Source organism: Agelaius phoeniceus, chromosome 12, assembly GCF_051311805.1.
Source record: "Agelaius phoeniceus isolate bAgePho1 chromosome 12, bAgePho1.hap1, whole genome shotgun sequence".
Classification (NCBI taxonomy): domain Eukaryota; kingdom Metazoa; phylum Chordata; class Aves; order Passeriformes; family Icteridae; genus Agelaius; species Agelaius phoeniceus.
The window spans coordinates 15,166,734-15,193,972 of record NC_135276.1 but is presented as its reverse complement, the minus strand read 5'-3'; the positions used below and the strand labels follow the sequence as shown (position 1 = coordinate 15,193,972).

The following is a 27,239-nucleotide window of genomic DNA, read 5'->3' as shown; positions in this document are numbered from 1 at the left end:
ATAGATATGAAGAATTGACCAGTGAGAGCTGAGTAGCTGTAAAAAAGATGTGCTAATCACCTGCTTGAGGAATTGCATTATTCACTGTTGTGTTTATTTGGATTTCTGCAGTTTCATGAGGTTTGGCAACTACGAAATACCTAAAAATTATGAGCAAAGCTGGGATGAAATAGATCTATTTGTGTTAATGAAGGGGATGGGAGAAAGACCAAACAGTGAATGATGGTTTTGTCTCCTGGCTGCCCTGCATTAGACAGAATGTTAATTGATGGACATTGAGTTGAGGGGAGAATGTCATGAACCTCTTAAAAAGTGGGACCTGAGAAATCCAGTAAATTCTTCATGGGGAGAATCCCTTGAGTGATTGTAAAATCATGCAGCATGTACATGCCCCAGTGTGGGTTGGGGTTCTTGCCTTTAGTCAGATAAAAGGGAGTATCCTTGTGGCCCTTGTATTCTTGAGTGAAGCTACTCCTCTAGTGAACAGCCTTACAAATTTAAGGGCAATCATTTTGCTGTCCAAACAATATTATTCTCTTGGACATCTCTCACTGCTTTTTGTCTGCTCTGGGTTTGCCCAGAGCATTCTGAAAGTGTTGATGGTCCTCATCTATTAGGTTTAAGGAGTGTTGTGAAGAATGAAGTGTAGAGCTTGAAGGGTAGGAGACTGGCTCTTGGATGCCTGTTGGGGTTCTCCTGTTTCACAGAGATCCTGGAATGGTTGCTACAGCAATTTACCTGGGATCTACCTCTTTTATCCTCTTGCCCCTCTATTTTCCCCACACTTCTTGAAATCAGCTCATCCCCTCCCCTAAACATCCTGCAAATAGTCCTTTGTGATCCAAAATGGCCTTCCTCCTGCATCCCATTGTGTCCCAAACAGGAATTCCCTAACTCCCCATAGTACCAAAGGTGATCTCAAGAGCTGCTTCCCATGATTGGGATGGGTTTCAAACCTGGTGGCTCTTCTGGGAGTGTCCTGGACAAGAAGTTTGTTCCTCAGAAGCTGTGAATCTGGGCTCCCACCTTCCATTGTGCAATGCTATGCTCCTCTGTGTTGTGCAGGTGGGATTTGGATGGGCTGTTGGACCCTCTGATAGGCTTGGGAGTAGCCCAGCCTTGTGTTATTTGGTCTTCCTTGTGTTGTTGTCTCTGAGCTCCTTTGTGCATGTGCACAGTAGCTTTTACCAAATAATCTACCATAATTAAATTACCTTTTGCTTTCTGAAGGACAGCTTGTTCCCTCTAAGTGAGGCTAACAGATTAACAGTCTGTGCCTGCAGCTTCTGAACAAAGGCCTTACTTGCCTTCTTTCTCAGAGCTGACTCCTTCAAATCCATCCCTTTTGGATGGGATTTGATGGTGCTTCTCTGTAGATGGATGTGTTTTATTCTTGTTAAAACTGAAGATTTATCTGACATCCTTTCTTACAGAGGAAAATGCTGAACCAGATTTGGATGATAATGAAGATGAGGAGGAGACAGCAGTAGAAATTGAGGCTGAACCAGAAGTTGAGCAAGAGGCTCCTGCACCACCTCCCAGTAAGAAAAGAAGAGGAAGACCACCAGGCAAAGCTGCTGCACAACCAAAACAATCCCAGCGTAAGTCACTGATTGAGGCTCACCTTACCCTGCTTGCTTGAGCACCTTTGGCCTTGGATTTGGCCATTCTTATAGATGTGATCCCTGCAAATGAGATTATTTTAAAAGTGGGTAATTGTACTTGTCTCTGCATTGCTAAGAACTCACCTTGAAATTTGTTGCGAGGGTTTCCTGGTCACGAGGGGACATGGCCACTTCAGGCCAGGCTAGAAAAGAAAGGCCATTATGTTTGTTTGGTATTGTTTCATTTCATAGTTGTGCAAAGTGCTCACTTCTTTTTGTACCATTTATGGTATCTCTGCTGACATACAGTCCTTGGGAAAACAGCTGGCAGTAAAAACATCATGGTGTTCTTACCTGGCTAGCTTTTGCCACAAGTGAACTTGCTTCAGGCTGTTAGTTCTGAGCAAGGACCAGTGAAGGTGTTGTTTCAACTCCACAGGCATGTGGTTAAGAATAGACATTGTAACTGTGCAAAGTCGAAGTAAATACATTTTAGACTTAGAGTAGGATGGGAAAGAGAAATTAGTTCCTTTAAGGAGGTGGTGGCTTCCTCAGTGGCTTGGCTGTCTGCTCAGTGATACAAGTGTGGCCTGTTTCCTCTCTGGGGTTATTCTGTGGAAACTTTTAATGCTGAATTTGTCATCACTAATTTCCCCTGAAGTTTAAGTTTTGTCTTAGGCCTATATATTGATATAGGGTTTGATTTTGTCCATTATTTTACAAAATCCATTGTTTGAAAAATGTTTTAATATGAAAGTGCACACTGGAACTGTGGCACTGGGGGCCCATCTTCATAAAGGGGCAAGAAAATAATGCTTGATGCTTGGGTGAGTGAGGTGGGCTGAATTGCTCCCCACTGATGTGGCAGTGCTTGCTGTGGGCCTCACCTTCCCTTGCCTTGGAATAGTCTTACCAAAGACCTGCTTGAGGCATGCAGGCTGGCTCTGGAAACAGTAAAATAATCTGTTTCTCCCCCTCTCCTCCTTTGTTTTTGCCCTTCCAGCTGCAGCAATCATTCAGGTTGAAGACCAGAACACTGGTGAAATTGAAAACATTATAGTTGAAGTGAAGAAGGAACCTGATGCAGAAACAGCAGAGGAAGAGGAGGAAGCTCAGCCTGCTGTAGTGGAAGCTCCCAATGGAGACCTCACCCCTGAGATGATTCTCAGCATGATGGACCGGTGATGGAGGAAGACCACGTTGGCTGACTGAACTGGCCTGGGCTGTGTTTAAGCGGCTCAAATCTATTTTTTTCCTTTTAATCTTTTTTCTTGGCTTTGGGAAGTGCATCATTTTAGACCATTTTACCAAACATACTGGGAAATAAAACGATGTTAGAATGTGATTTAACTAGAACTTGCTGTTTTATGTTAGCATTACAGGATCATGGAACATTAGGAAATATTTTGGAGTCCTTGAGGGTTTCCTCTGAGATGCTTGATTTAGTTTTGCTCTGAACTGCATTGTAAAGCTGGTCCAAGGGCCGTGTTTACATGCACCAAGTTTTAATATACAAAAGTGGAAGCCTTGACTAGAGTATGTGGAAAACCACTCCGGACTTGCCCTTCCAGTTCCCAGAGTCCTTGAGCCTCTTCTCTCAGTAGTGTTTTTAACTGTAAATGCAGACTTGGGAGGGTTCTAGACTTTTGAAATGTTTTTTTGGTTGGTTTTTTTTTGTTTTTTTTGTTTTTTGTTTTTTGTTTTTGCTTTCTCCCACTGAGTAGCTCCGGTTCTCCAAGTCGGCTGCACATGGTAGTTTTGGCATGCTCCAACTGGTTTCTGTCCTTAATATGCTTTGCTTTCTGCAAAGCATTTCTGTAATGGTCAAGCTTGTAAATAACTTTTTTTTTTTTACATTTTAATCTTTTTCCATTAATTAAGAGGTATGCAAAAATGCAGTTTAAAGAAGTCCCAGTATTCTAATTCCTTTCAAACTAAGTGACAAGAGAATTGATAGAGTGTAAATGTTGGAAAAGCTGTTGATAAGGTAGAGAAAATATGTACCCAAACTATTGCTTGCAGAACAAGAGAAACCCACATGTGAAATCTGGTTTTGAAGCACAAAAAAATTGTATTTTATAGAATCTTAGACTGGCTTGGGTTAGAAGGCACTTTTACAGACCATCTAGTTCTACCCCCCTGCCACAGGCAGGGACACTTTTCACTAGACCAGCTTCCTCTAAGCTCTGTCCAACCTGACCTTGAACACTTCCAGGGATGGGGCAGTAAGTTTCTCTGGACAACCTGTTCCAGGGCCTCACCACCCTCACAGGGAAGAATTTCTTCCTAACAACCCATCTAACCCTGCCCTCTGTGAGTTTGAAGCCATTCCCTGTTGTCCTGTCTCTCCATTCCCTTGCCAAAAGTCCCTCTCCAGCACTCTTGTAGGATCCCTGCAAGGTTCTGTAGGGCCACAATCAGGTCATCCCAAAACCTTCTCCAGGCTGAATAACTCCAGCTCTCTCAGTCTTTCCTCATAGGAATGGTGCTCCATCCCTCAAATCGTGTTTGTGGCCTCCTCCGGACTCGCTCCGACAGCTCCATGTCCTCCTTGTCCCAGGGACCCCAGAGCTGGATGCAGCACTGCAGGTGGGGTCTCACCTGAGTGGGGCAGAGGGGCAGGATTCCCCCTTCCTGCTGCCCACAGGGCTCTGTATGCAGCCCAGCACACACAGCTGGGCCATGTCCAGTCTCTCCCACCAGCTCCCCCAGGTCCTTCTCCCCAGGGCTGCTCTGGATCTGTTCATTCCCAGCCCGGATTGATCCCAAGGGTTGCCCCAACCCAGGTGCACCACCTTGCACTGGCTCTTGTTAAGCCTCATGAGATTCCCAAAGGCCAGGTCCCTCTGGATGGCCCTGTCCTTCAGGTGTGTCACTGTGCCCTAAGCTTGGTGTTCCCAAACCTGCTGAGGGTGTACTCCATCCCTTCATCTATGCCATTAATGGTGATAGTGAATAACACTGGTCCCAGTATGGACCCCTGAGGGGCACCAGTCACTGCTGTCCATCCAGAGTCTGAGCTGTTGACCACTGCCCTCTGGATGTGACTATCCAACCAATTTGAAACATATAATTAACCTTTTTGAGTTATAATTTCATAAATACATTTTCTTTGCTCTATCTTGTAGTTGTATTTTGTGTTTATGAATCCTATGTTAAGACAAAAGTGGTGATTTATGAGTGGGTCACTGCAGCCCTCAACCTGGGCCAGGAAATTTTATTAATAGGTCAGTAATTCTACAATTTTTGAATCTCTGATAAAGACAAAAAAAGGAATAATGTGAAATACAAATGATGCCTGTATATGAAAATGTCACATGTTAAAATATGTAAGCTTTTTATAGAGCCTCAGTCTTGCTGATTTCAAACAAATTTTTCTTCTATGTATCGCTTTTAAGAGAGCTATCAGTTTAGCTATCAGACTCTAGGTTGATGCATTTTTGTACTTAGCTGTACTGTGTGATATTTTTCATTATTTTAGGAAGCCAACATGGGAAAAAATACTGTTATAAAATATGTAATGGGGTTTGAAAGCTGGGAAGGAGAATATACTGCTGTACAGCTAATAAATAATAACGGATTAACACGTGTGCTCACTGGCTGCTTTCTTTGTGTACATCCACGGTGCGACCTGGCAGCCATCTCCAGATGGAAAAGCTTCTCTTCCCAGAAGGATGCTGTCAACAGGACTGGCTCCTTTCTCTCTGCTGATGTTCCTCTGCCCCATGCCAAATGCAAGGTACCTGTCCATGACCTTAAATCAGAGTGTGCTGCTCTGTGTGTAGAGGAAGGAGGATGTAAAATGCAAATGTTGGTGTTGACAGCTTGAGCTTGCAGTAACATGGGAGTAGTTGTTACTTCTGTTTGTTTTGACTGTGATTTTTAAATGGTTATAGCTGATGGTTTAGTTAACAGGAATATTGTTTCCATTTCATTCTGGAAACATTTGTGGAGTTTCTGTGGTGTGTTTTTTTGGTTACCTATGACAGCAGCTTAGGGTGCCAGCTGTGGGCAGTCACTGCAGGTTCAGGATAGAACCTCCTGCTGCTGGTACAGGAGTCACTGCAAATGGCACTACTTTATTTTACACTCTTTTACAGGAGGCTGTAACCAAGCACAAGAATTGCTAGTTCTGCCTTTCACTAGGTGTTTGGTGACTCGTTATCCCTGATCTTGAGATGGTCCTTCTATGACTTGCCAAGGAAAGCCTGTCTGGAGGTGGAAGCTCGGAGTCCTGAGCAGGCTGGAGCCTGGTTGCAGCAGGTGGGAGAGGTGGTATAAGGACTGCTTCTGTGAGAAGTCAGGTCTGGCTGAGAAATGGGTAGATCCTCAAGTGCTTTCCCAGCTGGGCAAGGGGCTTGTGTGCTCAGAATCCAAAGATGTTTTAGTCTGAGGCAGTGCTGAGGTGGTTTTACATAAGCCTGGAGCTAGGGAGGCTTTGTGGTGAGTGGGAAAACCAAAGGTGTCTTTGGGATCTGTAAGGAGAAATTCCATCATATCTTAAACCCTGTGGCTCAACCCAGTGCTGACAAGTGGGGTGTGAAGGATGGTGCAGTGGCTTTGTTTTAGCTGGTGGCCCCAGGAGGTGCCACACATGGTCCAGCAGAGACCTCCCTTGGTCTGTGTGAGTGTTCATGTGCAACAGCTCGTGCTGTTGTACCCAGACATGGGTGACACCAAAGCAAGTGCTGCAGCTCTCCTAGAATTCAAAAGAGCTGGGGGAGGTGGCTGTGTGTGAACAGCTTAATGGGAGGCTGAAAGGACAAGAGCTGAGAGATGTATTTGTCCAAAGACCACAGGTATGGTTGGTGCTGAGTGGCCTCTGTAGTGTTCATCTGAGGAAACACCACTCCATGAAGGGTTATGGGCTGTGACCATGTGCTGGCCTCATGCTCCATCCTTTAAGCCTCTCATGTGCCCAGTCCTGAGGTGGCACTGCCTTGGCCAGTCAGGGCCCAGGTGAGCAGCACCACGCCAGGAGTCCATGACTGACAGCTCAGCCAGGGTATGGGTGGTCTGGGGATGAGCAGGGTGTGGCCTCACCTTTAGCCAAGCCCTACCAGACACAGGCACTGGCAATCCAAGAGGTGGTGAGATGTGCAACATCCAGTCTCTGACACAGGTACATCACCTGTGCAATGCCCTTGCAATTGCCTTTTCCAGCACCAGTGTCCCTGGAGCTCTGGGCTCTTTGGCTCCCTTAACCCTAACCCTCAGCATAACCCTAGCCCTTAACCCAGATCAGAGGAGCAATTTCTGAGCAACTTTTTTATTGTGCTCTGATTCTAGAGCTATCTTCACAGACCCCAGCAGAGGTTTACTGAGGATGGAAGCTGTCACCCTGTGGCCATCCCCTCCTTTTTTCCCCAGCCTGGCGTGTTACCTTGCTCTCTGCTCAGTTGACCTGGTTTCTCTGTGCTTGCTCAGTCAATGGTTCTGTTATGCAGACTGGGTTTTATTTGATTTGAGCTGAGGCTCCTGCCTTGGGCAGGGATCTCTGCTTGTGCCTCTTGCAGGCTTCTGGTTCGCCCTCAGAGGAGCTGTTCTGGAGAGATGCAGATCAATATCCCAGCCTGCTGCCAAGGACACACATCCAGGGCAGCATCCAAAGCCTGAATGTGGACAGAACAATTCTGCTCAACCCAAGAGCTGTTATCAGTGCTGGAAAAGCTGGGCTTCGGGCTCTGAGTGGAAAGCCAGGGCTGGGATGGATCCAAGGAGCATTGCTGCCTCTGCCAGTTGCTTGGCCTGGCTGCCATCCCTGGTGCTTGGGCTGCTCTTCTCTCTGCTGGACACAGAGGAGGTTGTTCTGGACATCCTGATGTGCCTGGGTTTGCATAAAGGCAGGGAACACCTGTGCTCATGGATGTCTGCCCCACTCCTGGAGTACATGTCCTGCTCCACTGCTGCTCAGAATGTTCCAGCATGTGGGAACCAGTATTTTGGGGAATGGGCTTTGGATGCAGCTTGCCTGGAGCTCCTCTGTGCTTCTAGTCTTCTATAGAAGCCGTTCTGATGCATGAAAGGGGACAGCTGCTCCCTCTGTGCCCTGAATATCCTTGCATGCCAAAGCTGGGAGATGGTGCCCTTTTAGAAGTTCAGATTCCAATATCCTGGCCTTCTCTATCCTGGAAAAAACATGGATCCAGCCAGGACTGCTGCTGGTGGCTGCTGACTGCACTGTGCCCCTCATCCTGCTGGTGCTCGTCCCTCTGCTGATGTAGCTCAAGAGGCTCGAGGAGGTGCCTCAGCAGAGGTTGGTCTTTGCCCTGGGTTCTCCCCAGTCACCTCCTTGAAAAGAGCCTGTGCTGTGGTTGAGCTCTGTGGAGATGCCATCCCTGCAGGGAGATGCTTCCTGCCTTCACCCTCGCACAGAAGGTGGTTTCAGAAGCACTGTGGCCCTGAGTGGATGTAGCAAGAGGGCAAACTCACCCATCCCTTCCAGGGACCACCTTCTCCCATGTCATTCAACCTCTGGGAAAGCTTGGTGAGCTCCTGGTTGGCAGATTTCAGCCTGGAGCTTGGGAGTTTGTCAGAAAGGGGCAATTTAGGGGAAGAAGGCAACTGGGTCCAGTGGGTGGTGATCACAGGGACTCAGGCTGCTGGCTGAGAGCAGCTCTGCCTCTCCCTCAGCACCTTTCCTGAGTTTCTAATGGGGCCAAGTTGAGCCAACAGTGGGAAATCCTGAGTCCAGGGAAGCTTTGCAGTGTGTCAGGGACACAGGAGCACTTCCTGGTCCAAAACCTTCCTGGATGAGTGGAGTGGTTGCTGTGCTCAGTCCTGTTGCTCCAAGGAGGTCACCTGGCTTCTGCCTCTCACCCTTGCTTTGGGACAGCAGTTTTGTCACTTTGACAGAAGGCCTGGGGCATTCCTGTTCTGGAAAAGCCCTTCCTTCAGCATCCATGGGTACCAGCATCCATCCTCCAGAGACCAGCCTGCAGTGGGCACCTTCACCCATCTCCAGCGCAAGGTGATGGAGCTGGGCTGGCTGCCCAGTGCTGGGAAGGGTAGATTTGCCCTTACCCCACACACCGGCCATCTTCAGGCAGAAATATGTGCCCATGAAGCACCTCAGGAGACAGGGAGAGGTCATGGATCCTCCTTCGTGCCGGGAGGGGTGTCCTGCTCTCGCAGGGGAAGGCGCACGGCAGGAGAAGGGTGGAAGCTGGGTAGTGCCGCCCTCTCCTCCCGGCGGGGCCGGTGGGCCGTGGGCACCGTCGCTTTCATTTCGCTTCTCCTGCTCAGGCGGTAAATCTCGCCTGACGGGGCAGGAAGAGGCACCGGGAGGGGGAGGAGGCACCGAGGCGGCGGCGCTGCCGGTCGGTAACCTCAGCGCTTCCTCCCGGCAGGGTGCCTTTCCCGCGGCCCCGAGGATGCTGCCCTGACACCGCATCCCGGCAGGTGACCCCAGGTGCCAGGCATGGCTGTGTCCCCCGGAGGGATCCCCGCCGAGCTGCAAGGTAAGCATCCCCCCCGCCGCTACTGCCGGGGCACCGCTGCCACATGGGGCTGCCCGTGCCGGGCCTGCTTGGCCCCCGTTTGCCTCGATGGGCTTGGCAGAGTCACTTTTGGGTCCCTCGGCTGCAACAGCTGAGGTTCAGGGGGGCCCATGCAGTGTCTGGGGCTTCCTCTTGTCTGCAAAACTCATTTGCCTGAGGATGAACCTTGGACCAAGAGCATCCCTAGATAACCTGGCTCCTCAAGGATGGGATTCTGCACAGCTCAAGCTGCTGAATTTGTGGGTGCAGCTTGGTGCTGCTCAGTCCCATGGGCTTGGGCTCCTCTGGCCAACTGAGGGTCCCCAGAAGCTCCCCAGGAAGGCACAGCCTGCAGCTCAGCATGGGGGGTGTGAAATACCCCTGCTCACAGCCTTTTCTTGGCTGACTGGAAAAGCCAAAGGCCACAGAGGTCTCGGGCTCCTTCAGCCTCCTCAGCCCCACCAGGGCTGGCAGTGAGGTGGGAAGGAGCTGGGTCACCGTGTCCCCACAGCCTCAGGCCCGGCTCTACCAGGGTGGGTCCCTGGGGAGGTGTGGCTCAAGCCATGGACCCATGGGGATTGGTGTCACTGTGACAGCCTGGTGTGCTCTGCACAGTGATGGACAGCTGTGGCTTTGGTCCTGTTTCTCCCATGAGAGGCAGGAATCAGGAGGGCACGGAGAAGGGTGCTCAGGGCAGCAGCCATGCTCACACTGGCCCACTGATGGTGGGAGTGACCAGTCTGTGACCTTGGGGACGCTGGCACATGTGACCACCCTGGCTGCCCTGCGGAGAGGAGGGACTTGGGTGACCAGCTGCTCCCTGGTGGTAAATTTGAAAAGGAAGGAAGAGAAATCAGGACCCTCTTATCACTCAGTGCCAGCTGCCAGTGGGTGAGGCAGCACAGGCAGTGTGAACCAGCAACCCCAAACCCTGTTCTTGGTTGAAGATGGGGAGGTGGGTGCACCACCTGAGCAACCACGGTGAGTCTGAGAGCAGCCAGGGTCTGACTGTCAGGTGTGGAGGGAGAGGAGATGATTCAGGTGGGGACAGTATCCTCAAGAGCAACAGGGCACATGGGAGAGGACCAAGGTGACTTCAGCCACCTAATTTCACATGGACATTGGTCTTTTCAGAGGGCATCACCACCTTCCTGGGGACAAAGAAGGTGCTCCTGGTGCTGAGCATCCAGCTGCAGGTGAAATCCAAGTATGATGACTTTATCTTGGTATGTGCAGAGTCTGGCCTGGTTCCTGCTTTCCTGGTTTCCCCAGGAAGGTGTTTTATGGTTGCAGTGAGGGACAGGGGTGGCTTCCATGTCACCATGGTCCCTTGTCACACCTTGCCTAGGTCCTGACACCCTGGCGAGCCTATGTGCTGCCTGTGATGCTGCCAGTGAGGGTAAGTGTGGGGAGCCTGGTACAGCCCTGGGGTTCCTGGGGGGGCTTGGGGCACTGGAGGGAGTGACCCCTGAGTCACCTGGACCAGTGACTCTGGGAAACCCTCAAGAGCAGGATGAGGAGAGAGATGAGGGAAGGGGAGGGGGTCTCGTCTGGGGGCTGGTGAAGGGTGGGGCCAAGGCCAAGCACTGCTTGAGGCATGGGAAGTGTGGGAGTTGGGGGGGAACCCTTGGGTTTCCTTTCTCCATCAGCACTGGGGTTGATCCAGCTTCTCTCATCCACAGGTTCACAGCAGCTTCAGCTTCCTGGAGGTGAGGGAGATGACAGTCCAAGAGCCCAGTGTGGTGAGTGGGACAAACTGGGACAAACCCAACCTGGGCATTACCCCCCTCTCTGCCCTCTCCCCCATGGCAAACCCTGGTACAGAGCCCCCCACAGGATCTGGGGGTGTTCTGGTCCCCCATTGAGGGTCACCAGTGTTGATCTCATCAGGGTATTGCCCTGGAGCTGGAGGTGCTGGGTGGGTGCCTGCACTCCTTCCCCTCTGACATCCGTGGACAGTGCCTGGCCATGGCACCTCCTGCTCAGCAGGGACAAGGTGACAAATGGCTGCAGGCTTACCAAGGTGAAGACAAATTTAGCAGGAGGGTGTTTTAAACCCCATTAATCCTCTTAGAGAGGGGCGGGCACATAGGGCAGATGTGGCAGTGGAAACCATGGAAGAGAGGACTTGGATATCAAGGCTTGGATGTATTGGCCAAAATAGGGCTGTGGTCCTGCTTAACCTCCTGTCTGCTCCTTTCTAACATCCTGTCTGGCTTTTTCATGGTGAAGCATCATCAGCAACCACGGCCTCAGCCTCCACACAGGGTTTCTGCTGCTCAGCAGGCTGAGCTCCAGGAGAGAGCTGCAGGAGCTGGGCACAGACAGAGGGATGCAGGGAATCTATTCCCCAGGGTGGAGGGGGGTGAGATGTCTGACTGGGACATGGAAAGCCCAGGGATTGTTAAAGTGCAGGCGGTCCCACGCTCTCCTGCCTCCACAGCCCCGGGCACTGGCGGAAGCTCCGTCCTGCACGATGCCAGCAGATAATTGTCATCCTGCTCCCACGCCTCAATCAGCGTGTAATTAAATCAGGGAGCATGTTGCCATGGGATTTTTTTTTTTTTTTTCCTGGTAGGAACCATAAGTGAAAAAGCCCTAAACCTCGATTAAATAAATTCAGGGAGGAAACCTCTATGCTCCAGCTGCGGCTGCTGCAGGCAGAGACAAGGCTGTTCTCACCTCACTGCATCAGGCTGCCTCTGCATCAGCTTAATCTGAATTTTCAGGAGGTTTATGCCTTATTCTGGCACACCAATGTATTTTATCCTAAATTCCTGGTGCTTACAGCATTCTCTGTGCTTGTGGCTGGGTTGGCAGTGAGGAGCTGATGGCTGTCACCGTTGTGTCTGGGGGCTTGGGGACGCTGTGTGCTGCCAGCTCGCTCAGGAATCTCTCATCCTTTGGACCCTGCAGGTTGTCATAGAAACAGATGCAGCTTCTTATGCCTTCCGGTTCATGTCCTTGGATGATTTGGAGCAAGTTGTTATCCATGTCACCATGTCACTTAAGAAGGTCTTTCCAGACTCATCCCTTGGGTAAGGGTCTTCTGCTCCTGAGGGGTGCTTGTGTAGGAACCAGAGCAAATCCTTTGCCCAGAAAAGCCCCAGACTGCAAAATCCTGGAATGGTTTGGGTTGGAAGGAATCTTAAAGATCATCTAGTTCCAACCCACCTGCCATGAATTGGGACACCTGCAGTTAGAAAATCCCAAATATAGGATGGGTCTACAACAGTGCTTTTAGAAGGAGAAAAACACATGGATCGAGGCAAGACCCTGTTCCCTGACTGAATATTTCTGGCCACCCTACACACAGGGTTGTAGCTAAGCATAGAGTGGTGGGGATGCTCTTCTCCTGGCCCACCCTGACAGCCCTCTGCTCCCTCCCCAGGACATTGCTCAAGAACTCGCCCCCCAGCCTGTATGAGAGGATCCAGCAGATCACAGACTCACTGGAGGAAGTGCTGCAGAGCAACCCTGGGCCATGTGGTAAGTCCTGCCATAACCTCCCTCAGGCAGGACCAGGAAGGTTGGAGCCCTCTGAGAACCATTCCAGCCCTGCATCCACCAACAGCAGCTCTGCTGACAGCCCTCACCTCTGCTGGCAGGGCACCTGTGATGGCTTTGGTCAGATGGAGCCCTGCTACTGGGGTCTGCTGCCCACCAGGCCACCCCATCCCATGGGGCAGGAGCAGGTTTGAGGGGATGTAGCTCTCCAGGAAAAAGCAGGACAGCAGGCAATATTGCTCAGAATCTACCTGCAAGGACCTGTAGCTGTGCATGCTTCTACCCACCTCACATGGCACCACTGCAGAGCCAGGAGCTTTTCCTGTAGCCTGGTCTGGAGCAGGATCCTGCATTACCCCCAGGGCAATGTGCCTTGCCTGGCATCCACATGGAGCAAGCAAAGCACGCCACAGCCCCCACTGGGGCTGACAGCAGATCTCTCTCCCCTTTGGGCAGGGAAGGGGGAGCCCTCTGCATCACTTCTGAGTCCCTGTCATCCCTCTCCTGTTTCCCACTCCCCTCAAAGTTCTCCTCCATGTTCCTTTGGGAATGTCTGCCCCCCCAAACTGCCTTCTCCTTGCAGGGGGCTTCTCAGAGACCTACGCTGCTCTGTGTGACTACAACGGCTTTGCCTTCCGCGAGGAGATCCAGTGGGTAAGCTGGGCCCTCCCGAGGATGCAGCAGTGGCATGGTGTCACTTGGGGACAGGATGCTTGTGGCTGCCTCATGGAGCTGCAGCTTTGAGTGCCCCCTGCTCCTGGGTGGGCTGGAATCAAAGTGCAGGTGGGAGCAGCGTGCCTTGGACCAGGCTGTTTCCCAGACTGTGACCCAGGGGAAGGCCCTGGAAATCTGGGACCTTGCTGGGTGTCCCAGGAGAGGAGAATTCTGCTGGGACCCAACCACAACAGGACTCCCTGTCCCCCCTTCCTCTGGACACTGATCCCAGCTCATCCTTCCCCACACCCTCACTCCCACCAGCCTGGGGTGTGTTGCCTTCTGGCCATTCCCTACAGAAGCTGTCCAAGGCTCACCAATCTGTCCCACCAAGCTGGGACATGTCCCCTGCCAGCCATCAGGGAAGCTTTTGGGCTTTGGGGTTAGGCAGGGGACTCCCCAAGGGCTCAGCTCCCTGCAGCAGCACCAGGGACCTGAGCCCTCCCCAGGAGCCAGTGCTGAGCCTGCTGCATATGTGCATCCTTCTGGGAAGGACGTGGACAACATTTACCACAGCCAGGACTGCCGGGAGTTCAACCTGCTGGACTTCAGCCACCTGGAGAGCCGGTGAGCCCCCAGCCGTGCTGCCTGCAGCGCCCCAGCACCCATCCTCATTCTCCCTGTCCCTGTTGGGGGGCCCAGCATGCTCTCCTGCCCACGTTAGAAGCTTTTATAGGTTACACGCTCCAGGGATGCCACATCTGCAGCCTGACACTCCCCCTCACCAAACACCCTGAGCCCCATCCCATGGGGCAGCAGCTGAGAGTCCAGGCAGCCCCTCTGTTCATTTTTAACTCTTAGATCAGCCTGGGAGCTGTTTATAGGGCTGAAAACCCAATGTCACAGTGGCTTCTTGCAGCTCGTGGCTGTCAGGTGTTTCCCTATGCAAAGCAGCTGGTGCAGCTTGCCACCCGGAAACTTGCACTGCTCCCCACCAGCCCCCCCAGATGTCTGTTACAACCCTGTTATCACCTGATTATAACCTGATAGTGGGGCCGTGAGCTCCAGCTGTGCCTGGAGTTCTCCATGTGGGGCTCAGCCAAGTCTCCATCCCAAGAAAGGCAGAGCAAGGGCTCAGCTCTCAGGGGAGGCAGCTGCCAGGCTGGGCCACAGCAAGTCAAAGTTCTGGGCTGAGTGTTTTGGGGAACAGAGGATCTGTGTTCAGCTGGTGAAAAAGGAGACTGCTTTAGAGATTTCTTTGGATGAGGAAGTAAAAAAGAAACTTGTTTCCACTCAACCAACACCTGCTCACATTAGAGCTCAGAGTTAAAAAGAACTTAAAACCCTGAGGTTTAGATAGAAGCATGCAAATATTTAGATTCATTTGATTTTCCCCAAGGGAATAATCTGGGGAAGATTATCTGTACCTGTGTGTTGTTTTAAACCCACAATCCCCAGTCCTGTTCTGTTGAACGTTGTGTTGGAGCACACTGAGGTTGGGTGTCCTGGAGCATCCCAGGGTTGAGTCAGTTGGAGCACCTCGGGTTTGGATGGGATGGGTTTGTTCTGGCAGCCTGGGTGTCTTGGGGCACCCTGGGGCTGGATGCCTTGGGACAAGCCCCAATTGGGTGGTTTTTGTCACCCATTTGGGATTAGCCTTGGCTCAGCCTGGCCCTTGACTCCCTCCTGCCTGTCACCCTGCAGGGATGTGGCGCTGAGTGTTGCTGCCTTGTCCTTCAACCTGTGGTTCACCAAACTCTCCTGCAAGGATTTCAGGCTGGTGAGTGCTGCTGCTGTGGCTCTGGGTGCACCAGAGGTGGCCAGGTTCCCAAAAAGGCTTTCTTCTTCTCTGCCAGAATCAGGAGATCTCAGAGCAGCTGCTCTACATGCTCAGCAAGTCAGTGACACTGGAGGAGCTGGTGCTGGAGAACAGTGGCTTGAAAGGGTAGGTGAAGGTGTTGCAAGGCAATGATGAGCAGGATCTTGGCAGCCTGGTGCTTCTGCCCTCAGTACATGGAGCAGGGAGGTCCATGCAGGGACCCTTGTGCCAGGGGCTGGTGGCTCCATCCCCTCCACACAGTGAAGCTCACTGGGAGCAGAGATTCCCATAGCCTGGAAGTGAATACCACCCACCCCTGGAGATGCTCTGCTTCCTTCTGGCTGCTCAGATGAGCCAGGTCTGCCACGCAGGCAGAAGGTGCTGCATGTCCCTGTAAGAGTGCAGAGCTGGTGGCTGTCCTTCCTGGAGGTGTCCCAGCATTGCTCAGATGGGTGACCCTTCTCCCCACAGTGACTTTGTGCAGAGGATGGCCCAGGCACTCAGCAGCCATCCCAACTCTGTCCTGCACACCATCAACCTCTCTGGCAACCAGCTGGAAGACAGAGGTACTCAAATTCTGGGCTGGGATGAGTTTACACCCACAAAAACTGATGTTCAACTCCAGACCCCACCAGCAGCTGCCTCCTGTCCTGGAGGCTGCAGCTCAGGGTGGGATGGACACCCAGCTGTGCTGGTACAGCTGTTCAGAGCTCCCTGCTCCCATCAGGGGTCTCTGCCTTCAGCCGGCACGTGGAGAAGAGTCCCAAGGGTCTGCAGAGCCTCAGCTTGGCCAGGACAATGCTCACAGCCAAAGGTAGAGCCCAGATGCTCTTGCCCCACTCCACAGAAGGAGTGATGGAGGGGCTGCACCTTCATGGATGCAATGCCCTGCTGCCCCAGCTGGAGGGAAGTTCCCTTGCTCTGCTCCCTGGCTCTCCCCAGTGCAGGGAGCCTGTGGCCATGCACCTCTCACTCTCTCTGAGCAGGGATGAGCACGTTGTGCAAGGCCCTCACAGATAACAAAGGCACTGGATTCTCCCTCCGGCACCTGGACCTCTCTGGAAACCCCGGCACCCTGGCTGGGGATGACATCAGTGTGAGTGCCCGTGCTGTGATGGGTGGGGTGACACACTCAGACTCTGTCCCCAATTTGGATGGCTTTGGTCTGCTCTGCTCTGTGCCCTGCCCTGCAGCCCCCCAGGGATGGGGAGGTCACAGCTGCAGCCCCCCATGCCTGCCTGGGAGCAGCTGGGGACACCCTGGGGACTTCCCCCTGCATCTCCTTGTGCAGATGCCGTCTGCAGCAGGGGTGTATCCCATGAGAGAGTGGGTTCCTGTGTGCAGGATTCACCCTGTGCTCAGCAGGAGGGAGGAGTCAGGCTGGAACTGGGATTCCAGGGCTGCAGGGTGGGGGTGGGATTCAGGGGCAAAGCTGCTGAGCCCCCTCTGCTCACAGAACCTGCAGAGCCTCCTCCAGCACTGCCACTCGCTCTCCCACCTCAGCCTGGCTGGCACGGACTGTCCTTTGGATGCTGTGAGTACCATGCAGGGGCTCCTGGCAGTGAGCCCTGCCCTCAGCCCCCTCCATCCCTGGGCTGTGTGAGGGGCTGCAGTGCCCCTGGGTCCTCCTCCACACGGCTCACATCCCACCCTGGCAGCTCTTTGGAGCCCTGGTCCATGGATCCCACACCAGCCTCATCCACCTGGATCTCTCCAAAAATGTGTACTCCCACAAGTAAGCTGGGGATGGCATCAGGGGGGCTGTGGGGTACCCAGGGGTGTGGGGTACCCGGGGGGTGTGGGGTACCCAGGGGGGTGTGTGGTACCCAGGGGGGTGTGGGGTACCCAGGGGGTCTGGCTGGTGCTGGGTTGCAGTTGTTGCCATGTTGTGCCCATCCTTTTCAGGAGAGTGAAAACCATCTCCCCTGACATGAAGGAGTTTTTCAGCCAGGCCTGCTCCCTCAGGCATGTCTCCCTGGCAGGTACCAAGCTGCCAGCTGATGCTGTAAGGTGCGATGGGGCTGCGGGAATGGATTTGGGGTGAGCCTGGGGAGACCTTGGTCAGGGCTGGTGGGGAGGATGGAGGGAAGGAGCTGTGAGAGGCAGAGCTCTGGGAAGGATGCCTTCTCCACTGCCTGCACTGCTGGGGGTGCCCCAGGGGAGGTGCTGGTGCCCCCATTTCTTGCACTGATGGGGGCTTTGGTGACTTTTCCAGGGCATTGCTGCAAGGGCTGGCAGACAACAGTCACATCAGTGACCTGCACCTGGATCTCAGCAGCTGTGAGGTGAGGGCCCAGCAGCCATGGGCAGCAGCCCTCTGGCCAGGGAGTCCCCCTGTGGCAGTGAGGGAGGGTCCATGCCCTGTCTGACCTCCCCGACAGGAGGATCTGGTTTGCAGGGCTCGCTGCCTCCCCTGTACTGATGTCTCGCTGTTTCTTCCAAGCTGAGATCAGCGGGGGCCCAAGTCATCCAGGACCTCATCCCTGATGCTAGCTCCATCAGTCACCTGGACCTGTCTGACAATGGTAGGTTGCTTTTTCCCAGCCTGGGAAAAGTTCTCCTGCATCTCCTGGACTTTCATGTCCCAGCACAGCAAGTGAGGTGATTTCTTTATGCCCTCCTACCTCAAGACTGGCCAAAATTTCTCATTTTGCATCTTTCTTGATGCAATCCTCTTCAGATCACTGAATCTGAGGTGGTCTCATGTGGCTGGCTCAGGGTTTGAAGCACTGAAAGGGTTTCCCTGGGCAGAAACTGGTGCAGCCAGGAGGATGGGAGTGCAGGCAGCTGCCTGAAAGCTGAACTCCCCCATGGTGTCCAGGGGGGTGGGTGGGTGATGGGGGGCACATCCTGAGGGATGGCAGAGAGCAAGGGCCATCTCCAGCTCCCTCAGTGCCCCTGTGGCTCAGCACAGCCTTGGCACCCCCATATCAGGACTGCCCAAAGTGGCTGCTCCTCCCTGGAGGTCATTTCTCAGGGACCCCAGCTCTGCACAGGTCTTCAATCTCCTTGGAGAAGCCAGGAAAGGAGGAAGATGCTCAGGAACCTCCCTGGGGTACCTCCAGCATCCCACTGTGGCAGCTTGGTGGCTCTGCAGGTCTCCTGTGAGGGACCACCTTGGTGCCACCTCCGTGGGTTTGTTGGACATACTGGGGTGTCTCCCTCTCCTGCAGGCTTTGACCCCGACATGGTGACCCTGGTGCTCTCCATTGGCAGGAGCAAATCCATCAGGCACATCTCCCTGGGGAAAAACTTCAACATCAAATCCAAGTGAGTGCCAAGCAGCAGCACCCAGGCTTGGAGCCACCCTGGAATGGTGCACCCACCTTGACTCTTCCTCCCCATCAAAAGCCCATGGGCTGGTAGGAATTGCCTGCCCATGCAGGGAGGGTCACCACTGCCAGCACCTGGTGCAGAGTCAGAGATGGGTCACAGCCCATGGGTGACAGGCAAGAGTGGAGGGAGGACAGAGCTGTGCCTCTGTGGCCCCAGGGCATGCACAAGTGACCCCCTCACACACACACCTCTCCTGCAGGGAAGGCCTGTTGGATGTCCTGCACCGCATTGTCCAGCTCACCCAGGAGGAGGATTGTGTAAGTCCAGCTTGCCCTCAGCCACCAGAACCATCCCATCCCTGCTCCTGGTCGCCCTCAGCCACCACTGTGCAGTCTCCATGCAGGGCTGCCATCCAGATCCCTCCTGCCCAGGCGGGGAGCAATCCTCTCTCTCTCCCACTGCCATTCAAGTCCTTCTGCTTTTATTTTTCCTCAGTTTGAAGCAGGAGCTCAGACAGAGAAGTGGGAAATGTGGGAAAATGGAAGCCTGTATGTGGCTAAAGTCACAGAGGAGACTTATTGTAACCTGCATTCAGCACAGCTTTCCCAAAAACCTCTCTTTTCTCCTCACTGCCTGCTGGACATCTGAGCTAAATCCAGCCTGTCTAAGCAGCCACTGCCCCTCTGTTTCTCAGGGTTCAGTATCACTTGTTCTCTCCAAAACCAGCACCAGCCCTGACGCTGCTGCACAGGGGTGGAGCTGTGTCTGAAGGGTGACGTGCACCTTGACATGTCCTGGTGCCCCTCCTTGTCCCTTTTCCAGCCTCTGCAGTCGCTGTCTGTGGCTGAATCACGCCTCAAGCTGGGAACCAACGTGCTGCTGAGTGCCCTGGGCAGCAACACCAGCCTCGTGTCCCTGGACATCAGTGGCAACGCCATGGGGGACACGGGGGCCAAGATGCTCGCCAAGGCCCTGCAGATCAACACCAAGCTCAGGTAGCAGCAGCTCTGTGACACCCCGTGGCTGACCCTGCGTGGGTGGCCCTGATGTCATGGTTGTGGTGCTGATGCCATCAGAGGAGTTTTATCTCAGCTCCTGATGGCCATGGATGTGGCCCTGGGCCACTCCTGGTACAAGGTCGGATGCCATGACTGCATTTTGCACCCATGGCAGTCATTTGGGGACGTGTGAAGGGCAAGAGAGCAGCTCCATCCCTGCCCTGGTGCTTGCCACCTCTTTTCCAGGCTCCTGCCCAGCCCAGCCTGCTGCAGACAGACCTTTGTGGTCACTGCCCTCACCTCATGCTCTGCCATCACTTCCTAAAACACCACTTTTGACCACATTGTGTACACAAAGCCAAAGCAGGGGTGTCTGCAGAGGACAGGGAATGGTGTTCAGCCAGGGCTGTTCCTCTGGAGATGTCTGTCCCTGCCTGCAGGATGGTCCCTGAATGTGTTCTCCCAGCCTTTCACTCTCTCCAGGCACCCACCTAACTTGTAGCTCCTTGCAAAGTCCAAGTTTAGGTTTTGGATACAGGAAATTGTAATTTTTAACCCCACTTTTAGGCTCTCTGATGCCTGGGGTCAGCCTTGGGCTGACTCTTGCTAGCACCCACCTCAGGGTGGTGTGGGTGTGGGCAGGGCTCACCCAGGTCCTTTCTTTTTGCAGGACTGTGGTTTGGGACAGGAACAACACAACAGCCCATGGGCTCCTAGAGGTGGCTCAAGCTTTGGAGAGGTAAGGAAGGAGCCTCTTGGTCCTCCTGGCTTGTTACTGCCACGCAGAAGAGCCTCTGTCACCAGCATGTCACTGTCCCCAGGGCATCACAGTTTCATACATGTCCCAAGGGAGCTGGTCCACAGCTCTGGCCTTGCAGCCAGAAAAGCAACCTGGCACCCATTTAGTGATGACACCCACATTACCAACCCCAGGGCTCCCCTGGGCTCTGCATCCCAACCAGCACAGCCTCATGTCACCCAAGGAGCCCCCAGTGAGCACGGGGTGACCTGCTGCTGGTGGTGCTGATGTGATGTGATGCTCCCCTCCTCCCTGCCCATGACAGATGGGTTTGTTCCCCTGCTGAGCACACCCACCACCCTGTCTGGTGTTTGGCTGTGCAGATCTCCAGAGGTCTGAAGAAAGAGGGGTGCATGGAGAGCCCGGACACGTGGTCACTGCCACCCCACCAGGGTCTGCCGAGGGCCAGAGTTTGGCCATCTTATCTCCAGAGCTGGCCCTCAGGACAATGTCCAGGCTGTTGGGTGGGCTCTGAGCCTGTGCCACGTCCATGAGGACACGAGCAGGGGGGTGAGCCCTGGGTGCAGCAGCAGCTGCTGACCCCCCTCCGCCCCACAGGAATTTCACGCTCAAGTCGATGCCGCTGCCGATGAGCGACGTGGCGCAGGCCTACCGCAGCCACCCCGAGAGGACGGAGGAGGCCGTGCACAAGGTGGGGAAAACGGGCTGTGGAACCTGGGCCAGGTGCCACCATCACTGCTCATGGCCTCTTCCTTTGCAGCTCCAGTCCTGCCTGACGAGAAACCAGCTGCGGCAAACGCTGCCGGCGCAGACCTTCCGGCTGCAGCAGGGCATCCTCACCACCTCTTCTGAACAGGTCTGAGGGACAAACCACTGCATGGGGCTGCTCCTCCCCTGCCCCAAACCAGCCTGGCTTGCTCATGCGAGCTCTTGCAAGCAGCAAAACACCCTCTTAACCTTTCCTGAGTGGAAGGCAGAGCAGATTCAGGGATGGAGCAGGTTCCTCAGAGAAATTGTGGATGCCAAATCTCTGGAAGTGTTCAAGCCCAGGCTGGGCTTGGAGCAACCTGGTCTGGTGGAAGCTGTCCCTGACCATGGCAGGGGGGCTGCAATAGGAGGACCTTTAAGATCCCTTCCAACACAAATCATGTCATGGTTCTGTGGTGAGGGTGGGGGTGGATGGAAAGCAGATCTCCTGGAATCCTGCTGGTTGCATCCATGCTTTTCATGCATATGCACTGCTGAGATAACTTGCCGCTACACCAACCTGTACAGTGTGTTCCTGCCCCCTGGGCACTCTTGCCAGCACATCCCTGCCGTGTGCATCCTTGGTTATTAGGCAGGGATGCTCTTGGAGGCAGTAACCTGACTGTGCCCCCTCTGAGCACACTCTTCTCTGGGAAAGCCACAGCAAGGAGGGGAACTGGCAGTGCTGCCCCAGCGCTGGCACATGACACAGCCTCTCTGTGCTCCAGATGGTGAATGAGATCTGCCTGAGCGTGCAGAAGCACGTCGACATCCTGAGCACCTGCACGGGCAGGGAGGTGGAGACGGACATCCTCTGTGCTGAGGAGGCCATCAGGAATGCCAACCTCTCTGTCAGTGTGAGTGCAGAGCGTGGGAAACCCCACAGCTCACCCAGCATCCATTCGGGATCGAAGCAGGGCATTGATTAATTAATGACATCATTAACCAGCAGTCAGGGAATTCCAGAACGTCGATGCAACAGACACACATCACCGAGCACTTGCAAGCATTAAAGTACAGCTGGGAATTTCTGAATTCCCTTCTAGAACAAAGATCAAAATGTTCTTAGTCCCCTTGCCCCAGAGACACACGGCTGTGTGCACACCCCCCACAGGGTTACAACCCCTCTTCCTCTGGCATCCAATGCTCACACATCCCTCCTTGGGAGAGATGGGTGCTCCAGCTTTGAGAACACCCTGCAACCCACAGATGCCCACACTGCTGAGAAACCTCCCTGAATCCCTGGGGCATCTTCATCCCACCCCAGCAATGAGAATGCTCCATCAGCCCATGATAAAATCCGTCATGTTTGTTTGGCAGCTCCTGGCTCTGTCAGACCTGGTTTGATCCTCCTGGTCTTGGTTCTCTCTCCCCACTGCACCTTTTCCTCCTCTTCTTCTCTTCAAACCACCTCCTTTCCCCTTTCTGCCCCCCTCCCCCAGTTACTTAATCTGGCAGAGACAGGATTTGAGACAATACTGATGTTGGGAAGGTGGTGAAAAGGTTGGATAAGGATCTCCCTGATCCAGGAAGCAGTGTAGTGGGGTGCAAGAGGGGAAGGAGAGTCAGTGGGTGGCAAGGAGAAATTGAGGGATGAGGATGCTCAAAGCTGGCCCAGCAAAGGCAAAAAATCACTGGGTCTCCCCAGCTGATGTAGGCAATGCTCTTCCATGGGAGAGCCACGGGTGCAGGCTGTGCATGGAAATAGGGGAGGAGAAGATGAGGTGACACAGGATGATCCACACCATCTCTCTTCCCATGTCAGATCCTGCCCCTCTTGTATGAGGCTGGAAACACCCCCTACCAGAATGGGAAGCTGCAGCACAAGCTGGAGTGTCTCACAGAGGAAGCATCACAGACCTGCAGCCGGGAAATCCAGGTGGGCACCATGGGCAGCACGGGACGTTCATCAGCCTTGGCCCAAGGATAAGGGGGATGGTGTCACCTGAAAGCCAGGTGAATCCCGATAGAAAATAAACTGAATCCTTCCTTTCCTGCCCAAACTTCAGGCAATCATGCAGGCAGTGCTGGACACAGCCCACGGCCTGTGCCCAGCGGTGGTGCAGAAGAGCGGGGTCAGGGATCAGCTGGTCAATGCCATGTCAGAGAGGATCTGCCTCCAGGACCAGCTCAGCCTCAGCGCTGTCCTGGACCAGATGGTCACTGATGTCTTCAGCAAGCTGAAGTGGGTGATGTGCTGTTCTTCCTTCTTGCTCAGTCACTGGCACTGACCCCTGGGGCCAGAGGAGCACTCTGGGGGCTCTCTAGCAACTTCTCCTCTCCCCACATTGTGGTAGAGGAGTACTGGGTCCTGCTGCTGTGTTTTCCCACATGTAGCTTTGCTTCCTGCTTGGATCCACTTTGGACGAGTCTCTGGGGTGCTGGGGAAACCTGTGGGGTGATGATGTTCTTGCAGGCACATCCCCTTGGCTGGCCCTGACCATCAACAATGGGATGGATTTGGCATTCTCCATCCCAGCCAGTGCCTATTCCCATTCCTGCTCTGGCAGGACAGACCCAGCAAGCTGCAGCACATGGGCATGCCCCTCTGTGTGCCACAGCCAAGCATCCATCTCCTCAGCAAAGCCCTCCCTGGGGAGATGCCCCCATGGCCTGCAGGGTCAGTGGGTGCTGGCCCTGAGAGCCCTCTTTCTCTGCTCCCAGTGAGATCAAGCTGTCCGTCACAGCCGCTGTAGCCGACTGCATTGTGGATGCTGTACTGGGAGACCTGACCATCGCCCAGTGCAAACTGGTGAGTGCTGGGGGCTGCCAGCACCTGCAGGATGGGGATGTGGGGCTGGGATGCAGGATGGGGGTCTGCAGCATTGTCCAGGTACCTGGACACCAATGCCATGGATTTGCAGTCTGGGAAGCAGGACAATTCCCACCCAGGCTGGTTTTCCTCCCAGGTAATCCTCTCCCAGTATGGTCACAGCAATATTAACACCCTGAGCAAAGTCCCAGCACTGCTGCCGTGTGCTGGGGGTGCTGGGGTGACGCCAGGCACCAGCCACTCCTGCAGCAGGGCAGCTGCGCTGGGCTGGACACCGGCTAATCAGGCCTAAATCCGCTCACAAATCCCAGCCGTGGGTAGGGAGCAGAGCAGCGCAGAGCACACAGGGCAGCCCAGCACGCTTCAGCCCCTGGGATAATTTAAGCGCTTCCTAATGGTTTTAGGCAGAGAGCCTCTCCAAGCAGGGGCTCGACCTCCTGGTGCTGCAGCCGGAGTCGGCTGAGGACGATGCCACGGCATTGGCGAGGGGCAGGAATCCACCGGACCTGGCTGCAGAGGAGGTAGGGACCGGAGCCGCCGCGTGATGCCCGCGGTACAAGCGCCCTTTATCCGCCTTACGGGATGATGCTGGGCTTAGCCACAGCCTCTGCGGGTGCACGCACCCCCGGCTCCCCCCAGGGCAGTGCTAAGGCAATTAGTGCTGGGAAATGGGACCATCAGCCTGCCAGGCCGTGCTGCTGGCACCGGAACGTGTCCTTGTGACAGCCTGGCTGCTTGTACCTTGTCCTGCTGCTGCTGCTTTGGGACCTGGGATCCAGTGTAGTGAACGGTTCTGGATGGGGAAGTATCCAATCCAGCACCGTGGGTGGTTTTGGAGCTGGGATAAGATGAAGGGGTGCAGCCCTGGGCGCCTAGGGGTGATGGAGGGACTGCACCCATCACTGGGCGAAGCCTGGCAGGCTCTGGCTGCCATGGGATGTGTCTTGGCACAGCCAGCCTCTCCCCTGCCCATGCCGGAGCTGCCACCATCCCTCTCTCCCTGCAGTACAAGATGGCCCTGCGGAGGAGAAACAAGCACTTCAGGAGCATTCGGCCCACACCAACTGTGAGAAGTAAGGTCACTGTGGGAGCTGTCCCTCTGCTGTGGCTCAGTGCGTGTTGTGCTGCCTCCACAGGGCATGGCAGGGGCAGGGGGCTCATAGCAGCAATGGGGGAGCCTCATGGGCTGAGGGCAGCAGGGTCAGGACCCTTCAGAGAGCCTCTCCCAGTGCCGTGGTGGGGTCTGTGGGGGAAGCTCACCTTGATCTTGCTCTTGTGCTGGTTTTGGGCCCCAGCTGGCTCAGTGCCCTTAGGCAGTGGAGCAAATGCCCTGAACTCCCTCCCCACAGAGCCAGCCAGGGGTAGGCAGTTTGTCTGTGATTGTGAGTGCCATGGTATCTCCCACAGCCACCCTGGACATAGACATCACCCATTCACCCAACAACCTTGGGGTGAAGAGGTTGCCCATGGGTTTCCCTTGCTGCTGGTGTTGTCCCCACTAGCCTGGGACGGGAGTGAATCTCAGGGGGGGCACAGACAAGGAGCAGCTGATGGGTCACTCTGCTTTGGCTGAGCTCATGCAGACTCCAGCACCCAGCAGCCCCATGTCCCATGGGGATCCCTGAGCACCCTGCTACCCATCCAGAGGGTACGTGGGGGGGCGAGGAGCTGCCTGCAGAGCAAAACGGGTATGTTTGTGAGTGCTGCTCACTGCTGGCAGCGTTTGTGCCGTTCCACTGCTGCCTGCTGCAGGTCTCTCGGCTCGGCCCCTGCCTGAGCATCCCCGCACACTCCCCCCACAGCATCATCCCCTGCACGCAGCAAACCTCCGGCGGCGGCGGTGGCGGGATCCATCGCAGGCTGCGCCGCAAAGCCGCCACGCACGCTCCCGGCGGGCACGGCCGCGCTCCCGCCCCGCGGCGGAGCCACTGCCCCGCTCGCTGACCCTCCGCGCGTGGGCGAGGGTGACGGCGTCCGTGATGATGATGATGATGGTGATGATGATGATGATGATGGGGAGGCCTGGCGAGGGCGGGTGTCAACAGGGACCCTCTCGCCTCTCGTAGGTGTCTCGGAGCTGGAGCCGGCAGCGGGTCGAGACGCCAGCGGGCTCCGAGCTCACCGGGCGCCGCCGTCACTCAGCCCCGCCGCGCCGCCGGCACGCCCTGCCTCCACAAAGGATGCTGAGCCTGCGAGCGGCTCGCTCCCCGCCACGCAGCCTGCCACCGCCACCGGATTCCTTATGGACCTGCCGACCGCCGGCGAGAAGCTGGAGCATTGCACCAAAGCCAGGCCCCGGCCCAACCGCCGGCACAGGCAGCCGCCCAGCAAGCCGAATGTAAGGGTGGGGGCACGGCTGGCAAGGGAGGTGGGGTGCGTTCGGGGTGTTTTTCCCTTTTTTTTTTTTCTGCTTGGGTGAATTATTGCGGTCAGTATTTGTTGCAAGGCAGGAAAATAAGATGCGCAAAGACGCGGTGGGTTTACTATTCTGCATTTCAGCTGCTGCTGGAGCCTCCTCCTCCTCGGGGGGCAGCCTGAAAGGATGGGCAAGGGGGGCTGGGGGGGGGCGAGGGGAATCATCCATCCTCTTTCCTGCTCCCCACTGGGAGATGCTGAGCGGTGGGAGCAGGAGAGGAATGAAAAACCCTGCAGAGTTTGGGTGCAGAGGGCCGACGATGTGTTCGGCAATGGCTCCAGCTGCCTCCCTCCTGAGCTCTATTTGCTCCCCCTTATCCAAAATCCATCATCCCTGAAGGACTGGTGGCCACCACGGCTCCCGCTGGTGCTGGTGGGGCTCTGCCAGCCGTGATGAGGTGGGTTGTGCTCCCCCCATCCAACAGGCGACTGGAAGGGGATCCTGCCTTTGCACCCCCCTTCCCAAAGGAAAAGTAACTTTTGGGTGCAGTCAGTGGCGAGTACAGCTCCATCACTGTCCCTGGGGCTGGATCCTGCTGGCATCACCTCATCCCTGTGCCACCGTGATGCAGCTGGATCCTTTCACTTGCTGGAAAGCCCTGGCTTGCAGGGCTGTGGTGATGCTTGCCCTTGGATCATGGTGGGATCAAGGCTGGCACGGGGCCGGAGGGGAGGCAGGAGCTGTGTCCCACGGGCAGGGTGGGTTCTGGAGGTTGGCAGGGCCAGGGGGCCATCACCCTGCAGTGGGACAGGCATGCCTGGCACCCGGGGTGGGCCAAGACTTGAGCAAGGACAGGCTTTGATGGATGTGATATGACAGGGAGAGCAGATCTCAGATGGCTGGAACGGCTCCTGAGCGGCATCAATCCAGCCATAATGAAAAGTCATTATGGATTGAAATGCCACCGATGGGGAAGCGCCTCCCTCTCATCGATAGCATGGCACTGATGCAGTGGCACATGCCAGGGAGAGGAAGGTGCGGTGGAGGAAGGCTTGGCCATGGTGTGGGCCACTTTGTTATGGGGATGGAGCAGGTGGCTCTCAGGCAGGCTGTGTTGGCACTCCAAGGTTGGACTAGAAACATCTGAAGGATGCAGATGTGGGTCCTTGCAGGTCACCTGCTCCATCACCCTCCAGCAGCAGAGGGGTCCCTTTCTTGGAGCCCAGATGGAGGAGTCATCCCTGCCAAAGGCTTCTCCCACAGTATG

The 27,239-nt window shown here is 54.9% G+C and overlaps 2 protein-coding genes across 8 annotated transcripts in view; both read left to right on the top strand.

Moving 5' to 3' along the window:
* The window catches only part of CTCF (CCCTC-binding factor), a 34,524-nt gene extending 29,336 nt beyond the window's left edge, over positions 1 to 5,188 (top strand). For all 7 annotated transcript variants that reach the window (XM_077185149.1, XM_077185150.1, XM_077185148.1 and 4 more), the window contains 2 exons: positions 1,434 to 1,601; positions 2,608 to 5,188. In XM_077185149.1, coding sequence (XP_077041264.1) covers positions 1,434 to 1,601; positions 2,608 to 2,789 — 350 coding nt within the window. In that variant the 3' untranslated portion in view covers positions 2,790 to 5,188. The remainder of the gene's footprint in view (positions 1 to 1,433; positions 1,602 to 2,607) is intronic.
* Positions 5,189 to 8,984: 3,796 nt separating this feature from the next.
* The window catches only part of CARMIL2 (capping protein regulator and myosin 1 linker 2), a 22,604-nt gene continuing 4,349 nt past the window's right edge, over positions 8,985 to 27,239 (top strand). Inside the window, exons 1-31 of the mRNA XM_054640851.2 lie at positions 8,985 to 9,064; positions 10,217 to 10,308; positions 10,431 to 10,481; positions 10,765 to 10,824; positions 11,999 to 12,120; positions 12,474 to 12,571; positions 13,173 to 13,243; positions 13,797 to 13,870; positions 14,948 to 15,023; positions 15,100 to 15,188; positions 15,534 to 15,628; positions 15,790 to 15,876; positions 16,049 to 16,158; positions 16,519 to 16,596; positions 16,721 to 16,797; positions 16,968 to 17,072; positions 17,278 to 17,347; positions 17,506 to 17,587; positions 18,236 to 18,332; positions 18,598 to 18,655; positions 19,161 to 19,333; positions 20,007 to 20,075; positions 20,694 to 20,787; positions 20,857 to 20,952; positions 21,572 to 21,700; positions 22,609 to 22,722; positions 22,853 to 23,028; positions 23,508 to 23,595; positions 24,021 to 24,137; positions 24,623 to 24,689; positions 25,419 to 25,954. Of these exons, the coding sequence (XP_054496826.2) occupies positions 9,025 to 9,064; positions 10,217 to 10,308; positions 10,431 to 10,481; positions 10,765 to 10,824; positions 11,999 to 12,120; positions 12,474 to 12,571; positions 13,173 to 13,243; positions 13,797 to 13,870; positions 14,948 to 15,023; positions 15,100 to 15,188; positions 15,534 to 15,628; positions 15,790 to 15,876; positions 16,049 to 16,158; positions 16,519 to 16,596; positions 16,721 to 16,797; positions 16,968 to 17,072; positions 17,278 to 17,347; positions 17,506 to 17,587; positions 18,236 to 18,332; positions 18,598 to 18,655; positions 19,161 to 19,333; positions 20,007 to 20,075; positions 20,694 to 20,787; positions 20,857 to 20,952; positions 21,572 to 21,700; positions 22,609 to 22,722; positions 22,853 to 23,028; positions 23,508 to 23,595; positions 24,021 to 24,137; positions 24,623 to 24,689; positions 25,419 to 25,954 (3,291 nt within the window). The 5' untranslated portion in view covers positions 8,985 to 9,024. The remainder of the gene's footprint in view (positions 9,065 to 10,216; positions 10,309 to 10,430; positions 10,482 to 10,764; positions 10,825 to 11,998; positions 12,121 to 12,473; positions 12,572 to 13,172; positions 13,244 to 13,796; positions 13,871 to 14,947; positions 15,024 to 15,099; positions 15,189 to 15,533; positions 15,629 to 15,789; positions 15,877 to 16,048; positions 16,159 to 16,518; positions 16,597 to 16,720; positions 16,798 to 16,967; positions 17,073 to 17,277; positions 17,348 to 17,505; positions 17,588 to 18,235; positions 18,333 to 18,597; positions 18,656 to 19,160; positions 19,334 to 20,006; positions 20,076 to 20,693; positions 20,788 to 20,856; positions 20,953 to 21,571; positions 21,701 to 22,608; positions 22,723 to 22,852; positions 23,029 to 23,507; positions 23,596 to 24,020; positions 24,138 to 24,622; positions 24,690 to 25,418; positions 25,955 to 27,239) is intronic.